We start from the raw sequence: 22500 nt of genomic DNA, 5'->3' as shown, positions 1-22500 counted from the left end.
ATATTCTATACGTACTAGTCTGTTATCTATGTGCATGACTGCATTTGCTGTGAAGCTGGGCTGTGCATTCTCAAACACCTCGCCTAGTATCAGCCCATCAGTATCAACAGGTGTTGCCATGCTGCCTCTTTGCACATTTTCCGACACCCAACGACAGTCGTTCCGTTTGTATTGGATTCAAAAAGACGTTTCTGCGATCTGGTTGATCAAGATCGTAATGTTGGATGCATAATAAGTACAGTATAGCGTAACTTGTAGTTCCTTGGTCTTTCTCTTTTGCATAATAAATTTAAAAAGATATTTTTGAACTCGACTGATGCTGTCTAATGGCGTAATGCCATGCATCTCTCCTCTGCAGTGCGACCACAGTGTATGCAGGCAAGGTGTTTGAATGGCGGAACGTGCGTGTCCTCACCCACCGGATACAGGTGCACGTGCAGAACACTGTTTCACGGAAGACACTGCGAACGACGTAAGCCTGTGTACATGTATATGTGCATGTGACACATTCATTTACGATTTTTTTTATTCTCTACAAATAGAGGTACATACCTGATGAGGGCAAGCGTTATATAAAAAAATTGATTGAGAAATGAGTTGGAGTGAATGGGAAGAGAGCGAGTCTGCTCTGAAAACTTTTGGGGGTTGACAAGGGGAAGCAGCCATGTACAAGTAGGGGCGTGAGCCCGCCTTTCGACACCGGGAGTTACAGCTGGCTCGACTCGACTGTACTGAGTGAAGAGGACCCGCACCTTGATCCGGTGAGCTTGCAAATTTGACTAGAACTTAGAAGGCTAACCTTGAACTTTTCTCCTTGCGTTTAGTCGCTCCTTTTCAGACTTCGGAACTCACACAAAAAAGGATGTATGTACTGGAACTGTTACACAGTAGTCGCCCTCTGCTGGCAAATACATCACGGTACGCAATCATCACCTCTATTCCTTGCTACATGTACCACTAACACTAACAGTAGAAACCAGTTACTGGTTTCTCCTACTAAAAAAGGTTCACGGTTCGCGTCAGACTCGACTAGAGGCCGAGTTTTCAGCATCCGTAGGAACACCACCACCCTTCAAGAATCAAGGCGCAGATATAAGATGCAGCTCCTGAAGCGGTTGGAGGTGAGTCAAAGACCGAAAATCCCATTCACTGCGTCCATGCTTTCCTCATGCCGGGCCACAAGCTCCCAAATGTTACAACTATGGGTCGCAGCACGGCTGGAAAAATTCCTGTTCCGCTTCGAAGGAGGATTTCAACCTGGTACCCTCTGTTTCTCAATCATGGTCGTACAAACCATTCCACTATGCCTGCCTGCCTCTCCTACTACAATATCTAAAATCCTGCAAACGTTACAACTTACAAGACATTCATGCGGCTACTGCAGACTGCAACAAACTAATGATTACTTGAAGTAGTATTGATAGCCTCCTCTGCCCTAGCTCTATCCACCCCACCGCCCCGCACCCCCCCCCCCCCCCCCTTGGCGGCCCATTTGTTCCTTACATTTTCTGTTTCCACATTATCGCCACGGCTGGCTGTCCACCACTATAAACCTCCTTATTGGCTAGCATCACGTGATTTTGAATAGATCAATAATGAGTACATTTCGTGTGCAAGAGGTACACAAAGGAAAACAAGGATTTTTTGTAACTTGTAAAACAATCGGTGTACGTGGTGTAGCCAAGGACTTGTGGGTTGCGAATTGAAGGTGCACTGAAAAGATGACAATGCTACCATGGAGCTCCAATGTTCTGAAAACAACTTGGAGTTGCAACTTAATAATCCCTTACGTTCCTTTGTGTACCTCTTGGGCACTATATTAATTCATGATTAATTAATAAAATAAATTTTCCCTCAAACCAGTTAATATTTCCCTCAAACCAGTTAAAATAAATTTTATTAATAATTCTCCGGTGTACAGCGCTCTACCCATCACTGGCCTTGGCCACACTCAAGCAGTTAAAGGTACTACCAAGAGTACCTGAAACCGTTTCATGTACTCTTGGTAGTACCAGTAGTAGTTTGTTCAATTTTTGAATTGTTTGCTCTCCTTGCTTTCCTTGCATTCAGATAATCAGAGCTTTGTGCGTTCAAGAAAACACCTTTTAGTACTACATGAAGTACTCTATTATTTTCTATCGGAAGCCTCAACAGTGATGAACACACTTTTTTAAGAGGGCCGATAACAGAGTAGAGGGGTGTGGGTTGAGAAAAATTATAATTTTTTTAGAAAATATTATTATGTATAAAAAAAGAGAAGAAAACACTTGAGAACGAGTATGCAGCAACTATCCACGACCGTAGACAGTCGTGGATAGTTGCGGCATAACTCGTTCTCATGTGTTTTCTTCTCTTTTTTTTACATTTATTACTGGCTCAGTATCCGAGTTAAGACTATTATGCGAGGGATTGATGGGATAAAGGCAAGGTGCACTGCCTCGGTGGACAATGCAAGTGTATTGCCCTATTCAAAATTTAAATAATAATAATAAGGCCACACGTTTTTATATCTATGTTTTTCGTCACCCGCGCGCATACGATTCAGGAGTCTGGAGGAAAAAAAGAAAAAGAAAATGTGCTGCACTGACTGTGCATGTGGGGACCTGCACACTCATGCACATGTACATAATGTGGCCTGGGCTGTTCGACACATATGATGCGAGGTCACCAATTATTGTGCACAATCTAGCTGCACATGCACAGATTGTGACAGAAGCTCCTACCACATACTAGTTGCTAACTATGGATGCTATTTTGCATGGTGCATTGGTGGATTTTAGTGTGAACAAAGGTCTAATAAACTTTTTTTTATTTTTTGGTCATTTTTTTATTTTTTTCACCTCTCGCCTACGTTTTTAGATTTTCAGGTGACGAGAAACATAGAAATAAAAACGTGTGGCCTAAAAATAATAATAATAAGTGTAGTACCCGATCACGTGACTTGCACCTCTCTGACACTGGGTGTCCAGACGCAATGCCGTCTCACTCCTGCAGGAGATTAGCATTTCCCAGCCGAGTCAATGTTCGTTATGCTGCTTCCCCTCCAAATTGTCCACACTCAGTGACAACACTCAGATGTTTTGAAAGGATTGGGAGAACTTCAAATTTCAAAGGAGCTTTGCTCATGATCTTTGCTCAAGGCTCTGGGTTCGGCTCCCCATGGGTCCGGCATTTTTTTGGTCTTTTCAGGCAGTTCACTTCCCCGACTGATCCTTTGAAACACTCAGATGGTTTGTCTTTTCTTCCTCGCAGGCTGGTTGTCCCGATTGGGCGTCGGCCGCATCACTTCCACTCTAGCCAAGCTCGATAATGACGTCACTGCACTGCGGAGCAACATGTCCGCCGTGGGACAACAGACCTCCGACCAAGTGTCTGCCTTCCTCGGCAAATTGGAACGGAAAATTGAGGCGGCCTTGACCAACCTGGATGATAAACAACGTTCAAATGAACGTCGAATTGAAAATGCCGTTGCCATGGCATTGACCCTGCGCAACACAACACGCGACCTTCAAAGCAGAATCCAGGTACGTTCACACTGAATTATAGTAAAAAAGGAAAAGGACAAAATGTTATGAGTTATGACTAATGTTGTCCTTCTTTTTTACCATAATTAAATTGGCTCACCATCCGAGTTCAACTGAATTTTAGGGCAAGCAAAATTACCGTGTGGCCAGGCCTGCTCCCTAGCTGTCATGTCCTGAACATGGACCATAATGTATGTAGTGCGCATGCTCGCACAGGAGCTTGGTCTTTTTCGGATATGGAGTTTGAGACGAACTGAAATCTGTAATAGCCTCGAGTGTGTGTGTGATCGAGCTGGATGAGTCCGAGTAGAACCCACCTGGGGTAGGACACAACAACTGGCGACGAAGATATGGCTCGGATATCATCGCTTCAGCCGTTTACCGGCGGCGACTTTGAAGAGTTTGAGGAAAGACTTGAATTCTATTTCTTTGCCAATGATATTGGAACCGTGGCTGCTTCGGCCAATGCTGCAGACAAGTTGGCTGCCAGCAAGAAAAGGAAGGCTGTATTAGTGAGTTTGCTGTCTGCGGAAGTCTACTCGATTTTGAGGAGCCTCTGTCTGCCAGCGAAAGTAGCTGACAAGAAACTGTCGGAGATTTGCGATCTTTTGAGGAAGTATTTTCAACCTGCAATTTCGCAAGTTTCGGCGACGTTCAATTTCCATCAGTTGAAGCAGAAGGAAAATGAGTCGACTGCGGATTTCATCATTCGTCTGAAGAGATTGGCTGTGAGGTGTGAGTTTGCTGATCACCTCGATCGAGCGCTTCGAGACCAGTTTATTGCTGGCTTGAGCAGCTCATCCACTCGAAATTTCTTATTGACGAAAGAAGATACTTCGGCACAGTCGTTCAATGACATCGTCAAACTAGCTTTGACGCAGGAATCGGCTGCGCGCGCGGCCGCGCAGCTGACCTCTCAGCAGGAAGTGCACAAGGTGAATCACCGGCCAGTGGAATCGCGTTCGCAGGCGCAGTCTGGTGTTTCTCGTCAATCTCATCAATCTCGAGAGCAGAGATTGTGCTACCGCTGTGGGTCTACTCAACACTTGGCGGATAAGTGCAAACACAAGGCCACTGAGTGTCGTCACTGCCACAGGAAGGGGCACTTGGAGTGTGTTTGTCGGCAGAAATCTACGTCAGGCGCGTCGGTGCACAATGTTGTGACTGATGACGCAGGTGAGCATGAATCTGCTGATCTTGAGTGCATGCCAATGTTCCACATTTCGGATCAGGGCGAATTGAAGAGCAAATCTGTGCCCTCCTACAAATTGGAAATTGCTGTGAATGATGTTCCTGTTGTAATGGAAATCGACACGGGCAGTGGCATTTCAATCATTTCTGTCCATGATTTTTGAGTCACTTGGGGTGTCTCGTACAAATTTAACCAAACCGAGTGTACGCATGACCGGTTTTTCTGGGGCAGAAATCAAATGTATTGGTGAAGGGAAGTTCAATGTCAGCATTGATGGTGTGGAGAAACCAACACTACTCCGTGTGGTGGATAATGGTGGTCCGTCATTGTTGGGCAGGGATATGTTGTCCCAATTTACTCTACCGTGGAAACAGATTGTCAATGTCAATCATGTTCAAATGGATGGTAGGAGGAGAGCTCTCATTGAGGAATTTGAGGAGCTATTCGATACGACTCAGGTTGGCAAGCTGAGGTCGGCTCAAATCACCCTGAGAGTGGATGATTCTGATCCAATTTTCCACAAGGCGCGTCCCGTACCGTTCTCTATCACGGAGAAGTACGAGGAGGCTTTGGAGAAATTGGAAGCAGAGGGAGTTATTCGCAAAGTTGAGCACTCCAAATGGGCATCGCCTACTGTGCCAGTACTGAAATCGGATGGTAGTATCTGAATTTGTGCTGATTACTCTCGCTCAATCAATGCCAAGTCTGATTTGGAGCACTACCCGCTACCTACTATTGAGGAAATGTTAGCGAAATTGTCGGGGGGAGATAAATTCACCAAATTGGATCTCTCCCAAGCCTATCACCAACTGGAGCTTGATCCAGCTTCTCGGCCGTACACAACAATCTCTACTCACAAGGGGTTGTATGAATACGTGAGATTGCCGTTTGGCATTCACTCGGCAGTGGCAATTTTCCAACGCACAATGGAATCCATATTGGCAGATCTGCCTGGGTGCATCGTCTATGTGGATGACATCCTGATTACTGGGAAGGATGAGGATGAACACCACAACAACCTGATCAGGGTACTACGTCGCCTACAGGAGGTCGGGATGAAGCTTAATCCCAGTAAGTTTCATTTCATGATGGATGAGATTTCCTACCTGGGTCACACGATTTCTAGTGCTGGTGTGGCTCCTACAGCGGATAAGATTGAGGCAATGCGGGACGCTAAGGCTCCTTTGAATGTTATCGAGCTTCAATCATTCATTGGAACGGCGAATTTCTTGCGATGGTTCATACCTCATTTCGCAACAATAATGGTACCTCTGTACAATCTGGTGAAGAAATCTGCTGAATGGCAATGGGACCCCGGAATTTCAGTGCGGCCAAGCTGTCCTGGCTTTGAATTTCGGCAAAGGAGGAGATAAGTGGGCCCCAGCCGTGGTCACGGCTGTTCTCAGTCCGATGACGTATCAGATACAAGTCGGTGATGCAATGTGGAAACGCCATCGCAACCAGCTCCGTCCTCGGCAAATCCCTCAGTTCGATGCAGGGGTGTCTGAGCAGAGTGGAGCAAGTTTAACAGCCCAGGCACAGCCGTCACTCAGCAACAACGACGCCAGTGTCACGGCAGCGGAGCTAGGCGCGCCGGTCTCAGCAACAACCGGTACGAGTGAGTCTGCGTCGGTTAGCACTTCACGTGCCAGCTACAGCAAGACGTCGTCACCGCAAGCTGAACGACGGTCAACCCGCGCTACTGTTCGACCAGTTCGTTTCAAGGATTGACGTTCAGAACACACAGTTCATATAGACCTATTCTAGTCTGTGGAGTTTTAATGATATATTTTGGACTCTGCTGGATATTGTATATAATTATATATTTATGGTGTAAATATGGTGTATAGTGTATCATGAAATATTATGTCTCGGCAGTTTTGAGTTTTGAGATTGCATGTTGATATGTTTACTATTGCATAGTTCTAGATGCTTCGCCTCAACTAGTGAGGGGGAAATTGTCATGTCCTGAACATGGACCATAATGTATGTAGTGCGCATGCTCGCACAGGAGCTTGGTCTTTTTCGGATATGGAGTTTGAGACGAACTGAAATCTGTAATGGCCTCGAGTGTGTGTGTGATCGAGCTGGATGAGTCCGAGTAGAACCCACCTGGGGTAGGACACAACACTAGCCAACATCTTCGTTTTTCAAAAAGAAATTCATTTTTTTAGAAAAGAAAAAAGGACCAAGAAACCGTACAAGTTACTCTATAATGTCCACTAACACCACCAGTTACTAAACAATCAGGTCATGCGATTATATTGCACGACACTGACCGCCGGTACTGACGTTCTACAACTAACTGGCTAACAGCTCTGGTAGCACATCTTGAATGCGCACTCCAACAGCCTTCCAACTTGGAAGGTTCTAAATTATAGAAATAGCATGAGGAGACTGGAGAGGAAGGTGAGCGCAACCAAGACAAGCACGAACTGAAAGTCTCAGCTGTGAAGGACGTTGGCGGATGTTCATGCATGTCGATGACGATACTGGCAAGACCACTGGACAATACGGTCAAACCACGATTCAAGGACGCAAAGCAACATTCAACACAACTTGTGTGCATTATGTTATCGCATGAGCTGAGTCTTTAGTAACTGGTGGTGCTAGTGGACATTTATAGCATAACTTGTAGTTTCTTGGTCTTTTTTCTACACTACAAATTTATCCCTGGCTCTCCATCCGAGTCCATTTTTTTAGACTTAGACTTTAGAGGAGATGTGATCTACTTGTACATGTACTGTGCAGCATTGGTAACTTGGTCAAAATGGCTACAAAACACAAGCATAACTATAGCAAAGCCAATTTAGTAACCCAACCTTTTCGTTTACTTATCATGGGTAAATACAGGGAATAATGGAAAAATGTCAAAATAGGAATGAGTTTGCTCCCACACTGGAGCTCGCGCTATTCCGCCGCCGACTTGACACTTGACTGACTCACGACTGCCATCCAGAGAACACGAGAAGTCCATCGAACCTTCGACTCAGCAAACCTGCAAGAAAGCACCACTCCCTGCTCAATACACAGTGTTTCGGGGAATTCACCCCTCATCAGTTGAGCTTGAGTAGGCTGAGGAAGATTGTGCCTGAAGAGCACCAGTGTGGGAGCAAACCCATTCCTAAACAAAATCATCGCCGAAGTCGCAACCTCTATTTCGTAATGTCAAAATACAGCAATTTATAGAGCTAAAGCAACTTGACTGTGGATTGCGTTGGTGCTGACACGTTTTTCGAAAGTGGATACGCCTCCAATTTTTCTATGGCAGTGGTCATTGATGGTAACGCAGTTCTATGCATGGCGGGCATAGAGCTGGCGTCTGGCATAGACCTGGCGTCTGGCATAGAGCTGGCATCTGGCATAGAGCTGACGTCTGGCATAGAGCTGACGTCTGGCATAGAGCTGGCGTCTGGCATAGAGCTGGCGTCTGGCATAGAGCTGACGTCTGCCATAGAGCTGACGTCTGGCATAGAGCTGACGTCTGGCATAGAGCTGACGTCTGGCATAGAGCTGACGTCTGGCATAGAGCTGGCGTCTGGCATAGAGCTGACGTCTGGCATAGAGCTGGCGTCTGGCATAGAGCTGACGTCTGGCATAGAGCTGGCGTCTGGCATAGAGCTGGCGTCTGGCATAGAGCTGACGTCTGGCATAGAGCTGACGTCTGGCATAGAGCTGGCGTCTGGCATAGAGCTGGCGTCTGGCATAGAGCTGGCGTCTGGCATAGAGCTGACGTCTGCCATAGAGCTGACGTCTGGCATAGAGCTGACGTCTGGCATAGAGCTGACGTCTGGCATAGAGCTGGCGTCTGGCATAGAGCTGGCATCTGGCATAGAGCTGACGTCTGGCATAGAGCTGGCGTCTGGCATAGAGCTGGCGTCTGGCATAGAGCTGGCGTCTGGCATAGAGCTGACGTCTGGCATAGAGCTGACGTCTGGCATAGAGCTGGCGTCTGGCATAGAGCTGACGTCTGGCATAGAGCTGACGTCTGGCATAGAGCTGGCGTCTGGCATAGAGCTGGCGTCTGGCATAGAGCTGACGTCTGGCATAGAGCTGGCGTCTGGCATAGACCTGGCGTCTGGCATAGAGCTGGCATCTGGCATAGAGCTGATGTCTGGCATAGAGCTGACGTCTGGCATAGAGCTGGCGTCTGGCATAGAGCTGGCGTCTGGCATAGAGCTGACGTCTGCCATAGAGCTGACGTCTGGCATAGAGCTGACGTCTGGCATAGAGCTGACGTCTGGCATAGAGCTGACGTCTGGCATAGAGCTGGCGTCTGGCATAGAGCTGACGTCTGGCATAGAGCTGGCGTCTGGCATAGAGCTGACGTCTGGCATAGAGCTGGCGTCTGGCATAGAGCTGGCGTCTGGCATAGAGCTGACGTCTGGCATAGAGCTGACGTCTGGCATAGAGCTGGCGTCTGGCATAGAGCTGGCGTCTGGCATAGAGCTGACGTCTGCCATAGAGCTGACGTCTGGCATAGAGCTGACGTCTGGCATAGAGCTGACGTCTGGCATAGAGCTGACGTCTGGCATAGAGCTGACGTCTGGCATAGAGCTGGCATCTGGCATAGAGCTGACGTCTGGCATAGAGCTGGCGTCTGGCATAGAGCTGGCGTCTGGCATAGAGCTGGCGTCTGGCATAGAGCTGACGTCTGGCATAGAGCTGACGTCTGGCATAGAGCTGGCGTCTGGCATAGAGCTGACGTCTGGCATAGAGCTGACGTCTGGCATAGAGCTGGTGTCTGGCATAGAGCTGGCGTCTGGCATAGAGCTGACGTCTGGCATAGAGCTGGCGTCTGGCATAGAGCTGACGTCTGGCATAGAGCTGGCGTCTGGCATAGAGCTGGCGTCTGGCATAGAGCTGACGTCTGGCATAGAGCTGGCGTCTGGCATAGAGCTGGCGTCTGGCATAGAGCTGGCGTCTGGCATAGAGCTGGCGTCTGGCATAGAGCTGACGTCTGGCATAGAGCTGGCGTCTGGCATAGAGCTGGCGTCTGGCATAGAGCTGACGTCTGGCATAGAGCTGGCGTCTGGCATAGAGCTGACGTCTGGTATAGAGCTGGCGTCTGGCATAGAGCTGGCGTCTGGCATAGAGCTGACGTCTGGCATAGAGCTGGCGTCTGGCATAGAGCTGACGTCTGGCATAGAGCTGACGTCTGGCATAGAGCTGGCGTCTGGCATAGAGCTGACGTCTGGCATAGAGCTGGCGTCTGGCATAGAGCTGACGTCTGGTATAGAGCTGGCGTCTGGCATAGAGCTGGCGTCTGGCATAGAGCTGGCGTCTGGCATAGAGCTGGCGTCTGGCATAGAGCTGACGTCTGGCATAGAGCTGACGTCTGGCATAGAGCTGACGTCTGGCATAGAGCTGGCGTCTGGCATAGAGCTGGCGTCTGGCATAGAGCTGGCGTCTGGCATAGAGCTGGCGTCTGGCATAGAGCTGACGTCTGGCATAGAGCTGGCGTCTGGCATAGAGCTGGCGTCTGGCATAGAGCTGGCGTCTGGCATAGAGCTGACGTCTGGCATAGAGCTGGCGTCTGGCATAGAGCTGGCGTCTGGCATAGAGCTGGCGTCTGGCATAGAGCTGACGTCTGGCATAGAGCTGACGTCTGGCATAGAGCTGGCGTCTGGCATAGAGCTGACGTCTGGCATAGAGCTGGCGTCTGGCATAGAGCTGGCGTCTGCAATAGAACAGCAACATTGTAATGTAAGGTAGCATCATAGAGGTGGGGGGGGGGGGGGGATCACGTAGCTTTTGGTCGGGCCGGGAAAGCGGCGTCTGGTTTAATTCAATGAACCCGATCAACCAGGAACTTAACACATGTATACATGTACAGTAGAACCTGTGACTACCGACCACCCCTTGGTTCCAGCAAAAGCGGTCTTTAGTAGCAGGTGGTCTTTAGTTAGAGGTTTGCACTACGTGAACATATATGGATCCCACTAGATGATATGTATGTCAAAATGCAGCCAATACAATTCCCCAGGACTTGCGCAATACCATTCTTATTTTAGGTCAAACAACACTTGGAGAGGAAGACGGAGAGATGGAGAGAGTCGGAGAGAGAGAGGGAGAGAGAGAGAGAAGAGTTTAATTTTTTGCAGACATCAAATTCAGCTGCTACTTCTGAACCAAGGAGTCAAACGCTCCCTGTGTAAGTTTCGTTTTGCGCTGGGCTTCAAATTTGTTCTTGCAACCAATTGTACTGACTGTCCTTGTTGTGCGGACTTCTCGATTGCTTGAACGCGATCCGTCAGCATCAGGACCTTGTGGTGCTGCTTGGTTTATGGATTCCTTGATGCCATCGTCGATTCGTCTGTATGACTGGGGTGACAGAGCCGCTCAGTCTTCGTTTCTCCTCCGAGTAGTAACATCGATCAAAGAGCGCTTCCGATGCGCTCTCCAAGACGTTTCCTATCATGTTTATTCTTCACAGAGCTTGAAACTTTGACAGGTGCAGTGCAGTCCACACCGACTGCACAGTCAAAATGACCTGCGTTCATTTGTTCAGCTGTAGTATCGAAAGATTCCTTTCAGGACCTTGAAAATCAGCAAAATTTCAAGAAGGAGCTTCGAGCAACATTTGATTTCCTACATCGCGGTCGCTAGTTACGGGTCAAAAGTCGTCTTTGGGACAAGAAAAGGCGGTCACTGGTCGCGTTCAGCAGGCAGTCGCTAGTCACAGTGCATTTTGAATGTGAGACCGTCCGTGCCTGGCGAAGTGGTCGGTAGTACCAGGCTGGTCGTTAGTCACAGTGGTCGTTAGTCACAGTGGTCGTTAGTCACAGTGGTCGTTAGTCACAGTGGTCGTTAGTCACAGTGGTCGTTAGTCACAGTGGTCGTTAGTCACAGTGGTCGTTAGTCACAGTGGTCGTTAGTCACAGTGGTCGTTAGTCACAGTGGTCGTTAGTCACAGTGGTCGTTAGTCACAGTGGTCGTTAGTCACAGGGGTCGTTAGTCACAGTGGTCGTTAGTCACAGTGGTCGTTAGTCACAGTGGTCGTTAGTCACAGTGGTCGTTAGTCACAGTGGTCGTTAGTCACAGTGGTCGTTAGTTACAGTGGTCGTTAGTTACAGTGGTCGTTAGTCACAGTGGTCGTTAGTTACAGTGGTCGTTAGTTACAGTGGTCGTTAGTCACAGTGGTCGTTAGTTACAGTGGTCGTTAGTTACAGTGGTCGTTAGGTACCGTGGTCTTTAGTTACAGTGGTCGTTAGTCACAGTGGTCGTTAGTTACAGTGGTCGTTAGTTACAGTGGTCGTTAGTCACAGTGGTCGTTAGTTACAGTGGTCGTTAGTTACAGTGGTCGTTAGTTACAGTGGTCGTTAGTTACAGTGGTCGTTAGTTACCGTGGTCTTTAGTTACAGTGGTCGTTAGTCACAGTGGTCGTTAGTCACAGTGGTCGTTAGTTACAGTGGTCGTTAGTCACAGTGGTCGTTAGTTACAGTGGTCGTTAGTTACAGTGGTCGTTAGTTACAGTGGTCGTTAGTTACAGTGGTCGTTAGTTACAGTGGTCGTTAGTTACAGTGGACGTTAGTCACAGTGGTCGTTAGTTACAGTGGTCGTTAGTTACAGTGGTCGTTAGTTACAGTGGTCGTTAGTTACCGTGGTCTTTAGTTACAGTGGTCGTTAGTCACAGTGGTCGTTAGTTACAGTGGTCGTTAGTTACAGTGGTCGTTAGTCACAGTGGTCGTTAGTTACAGTGGTCGTTAGTTACAGTGGTCGTTAGTTACAGTGGTCGTTAGTTACAGTGGTCGTTAGTTACAGTGGTCGTTAGTTACAGTGGTCGTTAGTTACAGGTTTTACTGTATAATGTGTATACAGTAACCATGGGCACCCTGTAGGGAGACCTTACCGTCAGTTGGGAATGCCCAAGTAAAGTAATAAAATACAATACAAATAAAATAAACAACAAAAATAAATCAGCCAATGGATACCTGCCGTGTCCGCCCGAACTACAATGTGCCATGACATAGGCCAAAAGCAAACAAATCCTGTGCACTACTGTCTGATGTTGAAGAACCGGGGGTTCAAAGTATACCATAAGCCGTTCTTATCTTCATGTAGATCACCATCTATTTGGGCCTTTTCGCCTGAGCTACCATGACGACATGTACATCCTCTGCCTTGTAGAATTCTAGCCTGTTCGTTCTTCGGCACATCATTCACCGTTCTTCGGTGCCCGCCAGCACTGTAGGAGAGAAGAGGGGGTGTCATACTTTTGTTAAACTGCTTTTGACATGTGTAATTTGTGTACTGCAGTCGTATTTATTCAGCTTTTATTTCTTGTGTACTTGCATACTGGTATTAGTTTAGTCCCACAATCTGCGATAAAATGATCCGCTGTAGCACCTACTCCACTTTTATGTTTATGTATCTATGTCATTCGGATCTTCCCAAGTTGTACAATGTACTGTTGAGATACCGAATTCAAATAAATCAATACCATACCATACTGAACAGACATTAGTCACCCTTCCCTTGCCGCATAGGGGGCTAGTAATTTTAAAAGAGGCGTGGGCATCCTCTGTGGAATAGTTTTGATGGACAGCAATTTGACTGTGTCTGGCAGACAAAACTTGGTTCTGCGTAATGTCCTCCAGAAGCTTGTAGGCGATGGGGAGCAGTGAAACAGGTTGGTACTAGGCCAAGTAAAAAAAATTATTGTTTATCGTCCGCGCCCGCCCCGATTTTTCGCCCTCCCGGCCGAATTGTTTTATTTTTTAGTTCCAGTAAATGTACTGTATGTACTGCGATCTATGCCCGTACGGCCTCTAATGAGCTTGCCAGTAGTTTTTGGATGGTGAATTCCGCAGATTGAATCATACATAAGAAAAGGTTTGCTCCCCACACCGGAGCTCGCGCTATTCCGCCGACTTTACTTGACACTTGACTTGACCTTTTCTTACAAATCATCGCCGAAGTCGCAACCACTACTTCGTACTGAATCATACATGTAGGTGCTATAGGCTTGAAAAGTGAAAGAGATTATCAGCTGCCTGATTCTCTAAGTAACTAATAAAGTTGTTTCTGGGATTGTGTGTGTGTGTGTTGGTATGTGTGTGCGCTATGCCTGCAGGCTACTGAAAGATGTAATCCGGGTCAGTTGGGGTATGCCTACAGCGTACACAGAAGACAACACAGAAGTGTAGGGCAGCTAGCCAATGTCACAATTCAGAAGAAACACGAGTCTACGCTACTTCACATCACCTATTCAACGAACATTGTGGCATATGGAAGAGAATCGTCTGCCTGGTGGTATGCTGCCATTGATAACCAGAGATGCAGCGAGCCCAGCGATGTAGCAATGCTGCTCTACCGGGAAATTTCAAACAATGTCTACCGACCAGCGTATCTGGATGGTGTTTGTAAAGGAAATAGGCTTGGCGACTTTGGAGCTGGATCACATATCGTAGCTATACACGTGCGAAAGTACGCGGGAGTGCCTTATGTACTGTCCGGCTATGATTCACCATCCACTCTACAGGTACGGGAAATATGTGCACCTTAGCTGGTCACAATCAGAGAGTCGTAAAATACAATGCTTTGCACTCTCGGGAAATAGAAGCTGCTGAACGCTGGCATAGCCAACCCCTGCACACAAGGCCAGGATGGTAAGCGTGAAAATGTTTCGTCATCTCTACTCATCAAGTAAAGCCGATTCTAGCGTCTTCTAGTATCGTTTTTTTGCTTTTTGTTGTTTTCTTACTCAATAATAATGAAAGACAATGATACTGAGACTAGGGCAAATGTCCAAGAATGTTTACTTGTCGTTCTGCAGCCAATAACTGACGAGGTCTGTTCTCGTCATCTGTGCTAAATTAGTCTCACTGTGACAGCTTCCATCTGGGCCTTCTCTTCTTCACTTCCATCTAGGCCTTCTCTTCTTCACTGAATCGGATATCTGCGGCTGTTCGCTTCTAAGTATGTATTGTGTCTTGGCCATGCACGTGCGCTTTGTTCATGACTTCATGCGTAGATCTATGCTTCCTTCTCGCCATCTTTTGGTCTAAAATTGTGCTTCTTTCTCCCTTCCGTTGCGAATGGCTTGGTTGTGCTGGATAGGCTGTCTCTCTCTCTCTAGTTGTGCAGGCAAATGGTGTGTTCCCATATCCAACGTAGCTAGTAGGTACGTTGTTATTTGAATTCGCAGAAACAAACGGGCGGTGTCGCCCAATTACATAGAAGCGAATGGAAACAATAAGTATAATTATTATTGTAGGAAATAGCCTAACATGATAGCAGGGTGTAGTACAACGCAAAGAACGCTCAGTCAATGAATAATGTTAACGTTAGAATACAACACCGGGGTGTGTGTGTGTGTTGTGTCCCATTGCTGTATGATTCCTGCATTGTGTCCCTCCTTCCGTTGCAGCACTCTATCTCCAGGGCAGACAATCGTCAAATACAGGTCACGGATTGACACTCGCTGCCCCCATCACTCAAAGTCATGCTAACGGCCCGAGCGCAGAGTGACCGCAGACCCCTTTGTCGTCATTGTACTTAAGTTAAATTAATACGCCCTTTATTGTAGCAAAATGCAGTATCCGGACCATGATCTGAGCGTCGACTACCGGTATGCAACGACCAACGACCAATTGTCCGAAATGCCTGTTTGAACTGAAGGAAGAGAATGTTTTTTTGCTGATTTCCCCGCCTACAGCACCTACAGTATCAATGAAAACAGTGTGTACAGGATGTATACAGCGGGTTGTCGTCAGCATGTACCCCCTCCTCCCCCTCCCCTTTCATCCACATTGGCCATGGCCCGGGGTAATTCCGAGGAGCTGGAGTGTGCCCAATTCCGGTGGTGTGCTGCCGAAGAGCTGAATGAGGATATTATTTTTTCATTTTTCTGCGATCCCCGAGATCTAAAGTTCAGACTCGGTGTACCAGGAAGCACAAAACTGCACTAGCCTGCAGTCCCGGTACCTGCTGGGAAACTTTTTGTGCTACTCATTATATTAGATGAAAAATAATAGGCAATGTACATGTACATTGTACCAGGTGGTTGAAAAGTAGCAGCCCAGTCTCCAGTAGAAGCCCAGGGTCAGGACTGGTTTACAATATATAAGCGCTGGGTTTATAATGGAGATAATACGGAAGCAGGCAGGCATAGTGAGATGGTCTAAGACCATGATTGAGAAACAGAGGGTACCAGGTTCAAGTCCTGCTTGGAAGCGGAAGGATTTTTTCCAGCCGTGCTGCGACCCACAGTTAATTGGGAACTCGTGGCCTGGCACGAGGGAAACATGGGTGCAGTGAATGGGATTTCGGTCTTTGACCACTTTGTGGTGGGTCTGATCTACTCACCTCCCACCGCTTAGGAGCTGCATCTGCGCCTTGATCCAAGAGGGTGGTGGCGTTCCTGCGGATGCGGAAAACTGGGCCTTTGGCCGAGTCTCACGCGAACCGTGAAATATATAAATATATAATACGGAAATTCACAATACTACATAGTACACTGTCTGTACCACGATTTGCGATGTGACACACGATTTGCGATAGTTGCGACAAGAAAGTGCCTATCGCGAGCTGTCGCTAGCAGTCACAAGGCCAATTACTCGTACCTGTCGCAGAAGTTACGGTAGTTGGAGAAAGTTCAAACTTTTGCAACGTGCGACACACGCAGTTCTACTCTGGATGTGCGTGCTGTGCACATGCAAGCCTAGGCCTAAAGGGGATGTCGCAAAAACATTGAAAGTGAATCGTGTCGCGGTCGCAACTCGTCCCAGATGCATCGATCGCGATGTCGCATGTCGCATCGCAAAAAGTTGCACAGTACTGGGAATCGGCCTTACCTGTTCATGCCGAAGCCATCATCATGCCGCTCGTGCGCGAGTCCTGCTGTCTGATTGCTGATGATTGGGTTCGGTCAAGCTCGAGATCCGAGTCTTCTGGCAAATTGCCAAATTTTTACTTTTTCTATGTACACAAAGGCGTGTAGCGTTATATATTATATACTGCATACCGTATGTCCGCATACCGGTATTAAATAATATAATTTTAAAGCCCCATGGCAGTATATTCGATTACAAAGCCATAGCTTATACTACACACCGGTAGTAATAACACACTGAAGTAGTTCGCATGTAGAGTCAGAGCTCGCTCATCCGGTCCTCTTTTATCCGGATCCCTTGCTATTTACAGCATTCGTGATGTATCCAACATAAACGGTGTTTGGTTATCTGGTTCCCTCGCCTATCCGGATATTTTAAGCGAGGTCTGACTGTAGTCTAAAGTCTAACTGAGCAGACTACGGCAAACCTCTTGGTGTAGACCGCTGAGATAACCGTTCAGTGTAGCTGCACGCATGCACTGTAATACAGGAGATGACAGACCATCGGCCATCAACAACATGTGACGGCATGATCCAAGCATACCATTGTAAAAAAAATACGTCAGCTCTGTGGAAAAAGACCGGCAAACAAAGAAACTGGCGCAAAAAGAAAGAAAAACGCATCTTGATCAAGCATGCATCACTACCCATCACACCAATTATATACAGAACAAACAAAGCAGAAGATGAAAAACTAAAGTTTTAAAATATACGCATATGTGCAATAGGTCTATGTAGAGTTGTCCATGATTCTACGAGTATATTTGAAACATGGTGTTAGCGGTGGCAGCAGCAGCAACAATATACAAAGGAACCGGTGCCCCTGAGCCCCGGACGGCGCATGTACACATGCCCTCGTCCTCTTTACAGCAGAGCGGATACGTCGGTGGCGGATAATGGCACACGTGAGACGAATAACATGAACATACCAAGTGTACAGACAAACCTCTCGGAAAGGCATGAGCAAAGCGGTACTCTAACGGAGCTCGGAGCTCCGCAGAATACGCTCGCTCTAATGTACAGGATCAAGGCTTCCAAGAGAGGGGGAGGGTCATTCAGCATGATCCATCTGTGTATATGTACAACACTGGTACACAACTCCAATCAGTGGAGAAATAAGTGTAATCAGAATATGGGAATGGCTACTAACATGACACAGTGACCAGCCAGCACAGTGAGACAGGCTATACACAGTGACCAGCCAGCACAGTGAGACAGGCTATACACAGTGACCAGCCAGCACAGTGAGACAGGCTATACACAGTGACCAGCCAGCACAGTGAGACAGGCTATACACAGTGACCAGCCAGCACAGTGAGACAGGCTATACACAGTGACCAGTCAGCACAATGAGACAGGCTATACTACTCGCTATCCTGGCTGGTCACTGCAGGCTGTGGCATGGCCGACAGCTCAACAATGTGTGATAGTGGCAGCATATGAAGCGTTACTGTGGTTGCTTAAAAGCAGCTGCTGCTGCTCTGGTGATAGTCCGGATCAGTGCAGCAGAGTACATGCACAGCCACATGAGCACTCCGCACACACGGTCACAAGAGCACTCCGCACACATGGTCACAACGCATCTCGACACGTCGTGCGCGGGCATAACACCATGCATCCGGCTAATTGAACCACAGTGACGCAGCATTCCTGGTGGAGAGACGGACAGTGGACACAAACATCCATGACTAGCAACGTGAACACAGTCAATGTCGCACAAGAAGAAGATGCTTTGGGACATCCGTGTTATTCTCCAACGCATCATCCGCTCAACTTCCTGTCACCATCATAGCCAGCAGCAGCAACAGAGGCAGGTAATCGACACGCAATGTCTGCTCAAAAGCGCATGACAACACCAGTAGATCGGTTTGCGATGTACTACAGCTGAGTACCCAGGAGCCAGGGTGCAGTAGAGTACCCAGGAGCCAGGGTGAAACAGAGTACCCGGGAGCCAGGGTGAAGCAGAGTACCCAGGAGCCAGGGCGAAGCAGAGCACTCAGAAGCCAGGGCGAAGCAGAGTACCAAGGAGCCAGGGCGAAGCAGAGTACCCAGGAGCCAGGGTGAAGCAGAGTACCCAGGAGCCAGGGCGAATCAGAGAACCCAGGAGCCAGGGTGCAATGCAAACAGTAGTACGCGCTGTTGGGAACACTGCATGACACATCACAGCAAGGTTAGCTCTGGGTCATATTATGGTCAAGCCCTGGGTTGGCTGCAGAGGGCATGTATCAAACAAGTGCGCTGACAGCACGGTGGTGAAAAGCACAGTGGCACGTAGAGAAATGGCGAGTGTCTCTAGTTGCTAACACAGCTTCTACACATTGACGACAACGCCAAAGGACTCCGGCGCATCTTCAGGCGTGAGCGGTTGAGCCTCCGCATTGCCTGACGGCCCATATGTCACGTATGCCTGGAAACAGGGTGTGCGTGTGTGAGAGAGAGAGAGAGAGAGAGAGAGAGAGAGAGAGAGAAAGAAAGAGAGAGAGAGAGAAATAGACGCATTCATAGAAAACAATAATTCAAACGAAGCCTGGCACAACAACACACGCGTGCACGCACGCACGCGCGCACACACATACGCACACACACACATGCACGGAAAAAAGAGTGCACCACGCACCTACGAGCAGTCTAGAGACCAGGAAGATAGACGAGGCCCACGACTTGCTACGCCTACGTCAGGCAACCACCCAATGCTAGTACAGTAAATAGCGAGGTTCTGCTACACAGGACGGACATGCAATGCAACATATTCCAGCACTCGCGTCTTTGGGCTTCACATGTCATAACGGACATCCTCTGCTTTCCTCGAACGCAAAGAACTCGCGTCCAATGTGCGGTGAGAATTTTCTCATTCCATGCACGGCAGTTTTCATTCGAGTGATATTCCGCAGATCTGTACGCATCTTCTTTGCACGTGCAACGGCGTAGAGATCAATATCTCTGCATAGAAAAGTGGACCCAAAACACGCAAAGCCGTAGACTCTAACCCAGACAACCGTTCTGTACGTGATTTCTCTACGTTCCGTGCAACGCAGAACCACTCTGTTGACATCATCTCAGCACACTTGCTAGCACAGTCCTGCGCAATGGCGTAATTAATTTGTACCGTAAACGCCCTACACACCGCCACCCGGGCATGGTCGTCTGGGGCGTTGAACAGTGCATGCCTGATCCCAGCGTACTCACATGCATTACTCATACAATCCACATGCATTACTCATACAATCCATATCATTACTCATACAATCCATATCATTACTCATACAATCCATATCATTACTCATACAATCCATATCATTACTCATACAATCCATATCATTACTCATACAATCCATATCATTACTCATACAATCCATATCATTACTCATACAATCCATATCATTACTCATACAATCCATATCATTACTCATACAATCCATATCATTACTCATACAATCCATATCATTACTCATATTATTTATCGCCATCTGCGAAGCACCAACTGGCTCTGGGCAGTCGACTCGCTACGATGATGCTCTCGTCGTTCTCCTCTGTCCCTATCTATGCACCACAACTGGCTCAGACAACCGACTCACCATGATCAGCCATGATGATGCTCATCTCAGTAACAGCCCTTGTAATTTGTTAATAGTCTCACAGTTTCTCCCGCACACTCGCTGGTGTTTAGGCCGTCATCACACCACGTTCTCCGACTCCCGTTTACGTCTACGTCTATGGTGAAAAAACCAAAACGGGTGGTCGTGTCATCAGACAGGCACAGTGCTTGACGCGTACACCACTGTACACGCAGTCAGGTTTTTGGAGAAATTTGAACCCACGTACATCGAAGTACAGGGTCGCTCGGAAAAAGGCTGGGGTAGATACGCACGTTCATACAAAAAGTCGTATACCCCCCCTCTCCATACCACGTCTACGTCTCCCGTTTCCTCTGCTCCCGTTTTCACCCCGTATACGGATCATCATGACAACCGACCAAAAACTCCTTACGTGGACGTAGACGCAGCGCTTTGTACCATGGTGTGATGACAGCCTAACCCTTAAGGCCTTCCTTTCTTTTCATTTTGCTGACTCGTACAGCTCTATCTTTCGTTTTTGGTGCGTGTTTTTGGCCGTGATGCCGAGACCTCAGGTCGGCAGAGCCATCAATGCCCCACCATCACTGCTGCGTCTCGCTGCAGCCCCTGCTCAATAGTTGTCACGTTCGTCCTAGTCTCAGTATCATTGTCTTTCTTATTATTTTCGAGCTGGGAATGTGAACATAGTAAAAGAAAAAAAAAAAAAAAAAAATACAATCCACATGCATTACTCATACAATCCACATGCATTACTCATACAATCCACATGCATTACTCATACAATCCATATCATTACTCATACAATCCATATCATTACTCATACAATCCACATGCATTACTCATACAATCCACATGCATTACTCATACAATCCACATGCATTACTCATACAATCCACATGCATTACTCATACAATGCGCAACGGTCCTATGCAGTGCTGCTCAATGAAATCCAGCCGCGTCACTCAAGTGTGAGCCTTGCACCATTTCGCAGCCTGGTGTTTGCTGCAGGTCTAGGGCTGCCGAACACACCCGCCGGCGCGTACTGGAGCGACACGACTGGATTTCATTCAGCAGCACTGCACATGTACTAGAGTGGTCAGGCCGTGCTCGTACCTGTGGTGATATGCCCTGCGCGCCGTTCGGCATGCAGAAGCTGCGCGTGATGTGCGGCGGCGCCAGGCGGAAGAACGCCTCCTTCTCGATCTGTACGGCCGTCTCGGTGAAGCCGCGGTGCTTCAGAATGCTAGAAATCTGTACAGAGACACAGGGAGATACAAGCACCGTGATGTCACGCATTAAAGCCGGGCTTATTCCTGTAGTAGCCGCTGTCGGAGCTAGGCTTCTATTCACATCAGGCTTCTATTCACATCAGGCTTCTACTCACATCAGGCTTCTATTCAAACCCTGTACTTCTATGTATGTCAACACTAAAACCAGACTAACGTGCCGACAATGTATCTTGAAAATCAGGCTTGTATTCGAAACAGGCTCCTATAGGAGATAGGCAAAACACAAGACACTACCAACGCGTATAGCCGGTTGGTTTGTAGGTTTGCCTGCCAATCATGAGGTCATCATGAGGTCATCATGAGGTCATCATGAGGTTGCGAGTTCAAACCTGCGCTGGGAACAGGGAGTGTGTGTAGTGCTCTCTAAATCGCGGTGATGCGGGCGAGTACCACTTTACATGCAATGAACTGTGCCGACACCCACCGTGAACTGGGTACTCACTTGTTCGGTGTGAGGGTAACAAGGATGCGGTTTATGGAGTTATCGGGCCTTTACACGCCCGCTTGTTGAGAGACGTATCCCCTCTCCCCTGACTGACTTGTGAGGTCTGCATTCGACACTGAGGATATATGGGCGAAGTGGTGGCCCGCCGATGTGAATGTATTCGCTTGATGTGTTCCTGAACACGTCAGGTGATGCGGCCGCGAATCCGGCTAACTTTATTTTTTTTCTTTCTTTTACTACGGTAATGAACAGACTTTGAGACAAGAGAGCAGTTCAGAAAAACACACACAATACGCTCATATCTATTTCTTTTTCGTCTCATGATTGATTCAGTTCGTGAAATTCGGAGTTACAAAAAAAGCAACTGTGTATTTTTCTGTCCGTGTATTCCGCTCTTTGCTTTCGGCAAATTGAGCCTTCTACGGACGGTGGGTGCACTTCACATGGCACACTCAGATACCTCTTATCCGGACCTCTGAGTCACGGGCACCTCAGTCTACCGGGTACCCCGTCGGTGAATTTTAGTGGAAATATTACTACTCTTTTGCTAATTTGCGTGGAAATAGTGACGTCATATACCACATCACTGGCCCTTTCCCATTGACATGTATATGTTCAGAGTTCCGAATATTTCAAAGT

At 47.8% G+C, this 22500-nt stretch overlaps 2 protein-coding genes across 2 annotated transcripts in view; one reads left to right on the top strand and one right to left on the bottom strand.

Annotated features, from left to right (window-relative positions):
• Nucleotides 1–14775, top strand: part of LOC135825682 (protocadherin-like wing polarity protein stan) — a 20355-nt gene extending 5580 nt beyond the window's left edge. Inside the window, exons 4-6 of the mRNA XM_065338302.1 lie at nt 359–472; nt 3253–3524; nt 13793–14775. Coding sequence (XP_065194374.1) covers nt 359–472; nt 3253–3524; nt 13793–14224 — 818 coding nt within the window. The 3' untranslated portion in view covers nt 14225–14775. The remainder of the gene's footprint in view (nt 1–358; nt 473–3252; nt 3525–13792) is intronic.
• Nucleotides 14776–17074: 2299 nt separating this feature from the next.
• Nucleotides 17075–22500, bottom strand: part of LOC135826561 (proton-coupled zinc antiporter SLC30A5-like) — a 7781-nt gene continuing 2355 nt past the window's right edge. Inside the window, exons 4-5 of the mRNA XM_065339166.1 lie at nt 21241–21378; nt 17075–18959 (exon numbers count right to left, since the gene is read on the bottom strand). Coding sequence (XP_065195238.1) covers nt 18864–18959; nt 21241–21378 — 234 coding nt within the window. The 3' untranslated portion in view covers nt 17075–18863. The remainder of the gene's footprint in view (nt 18960–21240; nt 21379–22500) is intronic.

This window comes from Sycon ciliatum, chromosome 10 (genome assembly GCF_964019385.1).
Source record: "Sycon ciliatum chromosome 10, ocSycCili1.1, whole genome shotgun sequence".
In the NCBI taxonomy this organism is placed as follows: domain Eukaryota; kingdom Metazoa; phylum Porifera; class Calcarea; order Leucosolenida; family Sycettidae; genus Sycon; species Sycon ciliatum.
The sequence above is the reverse complement of the archived record's forward strand: the minus strand, read 5'-3'. Positions and strand labels throughout refer to the sequence as shown.